The sequence below is a fragment of the Corvus brachyrhynchos genome, unplaced genomic scaffold (genome assembly GCF_000691975.1).
Source record: "Corvus brachyrhynchos isolate BGI_N302 unplaced genomic scaffold, ASM69197v1 scaffold1064, whole genome shotgun sequence".
Classification (NCBI taxonomy): Eukaryota; Metazoa; Chordata; class Aves; order Passeriformes; family Corvidae; genus Corvus; species Corvus brachyrhynchos.
The window spans coordinates 21,245-22,054 of record NW_008237456.1 but is presented as its reverse complement, the minus strand read 5'-3'; the positions used below and the strand labels follow the sequence as shown (position 1 = coordinate 22,054).

The 810-nt window shown below is 68.0% G+C and overlaps 2 protein-coding genes across 2 annotated transcripts in view; both read right to left on the bottom strand.

The window, feature by feature from the left end:
• The window catches only part of LOC103613750 (zinc finger protein 135-like), a 4,924-nt gene extending 4,633 nt beyond the window's left edge, over window positions 1-291 (bottom strand). Inside the window, exon 1 of the mRNA XM_017731544.1 lies at window positions 280-291. Coding sequence (XP_017587033.1) covers window positions 280-291 — 12 coding nt within the window. The remainder of the gene's footprint in view (window positions 1-279) is intronic.
• A 66-nt stretch (window positions 292-357) lies between these two features.
• Window positions 358-804, bottom strand: LOC103613749 (HLA class II histocompatibility antigen, DQ beta 2 chain; the record flags this gene model as incomplete). The annotated part of the gene is made up of 1 exon (XM_017731542.1): window positions 358-804. A coding segment is annotated over one exon (432 nt), but the record flags the coding sequence as incomplete, so codon positions are not given.
• Between the last annotated feature and the right edge of the window lie 6 nt (window positions 805-810).

The window sequence follows — 810 nt, the reverse complement described above, 5'->3', positions numbered from 1 at the left end:
CCCCCCCCACCCCCCACCAAAGCCCCTCCTGTCCCTCCCAGTTGCCCCCCACCGCCCCAGGACCCACAGACCCTCTCCCAGTCCCTTCCCAGCCCCACCACGACTCCCCAAGAGCCCTCCCAGGCTCTTCCCAGCACAACCAACCTCATCCCAAGCCCCGCTTTCCCAGCCCCGATCTCCTTCCAGCCCCTCCAGCCTCACTCCAATCCCTCCCACTTACTCCCAGCACCCCCAAACTCCCTCCCAGCGCCCACCAGCACCCCCAAAACCCCATCCCACCCTCCCCAACATCCTTCAAACCCCTTCCCAGCCCCTCCAGACCCCCGAGCCCCTCTCCCAGTTTAAACCAGGCTCTCTCACGCTCCCTCCCAGTTACTCCCAGCACAGCCCAATCCCCCTCCCAGCCCCCCCAGTGCCTCCCCCGCTCCCCCCGGCGCTGTGGGGCCGGGCCGTACCCCAGTGCAGGCTCAGGGGCTGCTCCAGGCTGACGTGCTCCACCTGGCAGGTGTAGCTGAGCCCGCGCTGGGGGGGAATTTCCAGCAGCACCAGCAGCTGGTAGGTCCAGTCCCCGTTGGGGACGATGTCGGTGGCCACCACGTGGCCCGAGAGCTCCTGCTGGCCCTGGAACCACCTCACCTGGATCTCGGCAGGGTAGAAATCCATCACGGAGCAGAGCAGGTGGCCGGGGCTGGGCTGGGAGCTCGAGGGCACCAGCGAGATGGACACGCTGGGGGGCACTGGGAGAGAGCGGGGATGCACTGGGATCAGCTGGGGGGCACTGGGAAAGACGGGGAAGGGCTGGTGGGGGAT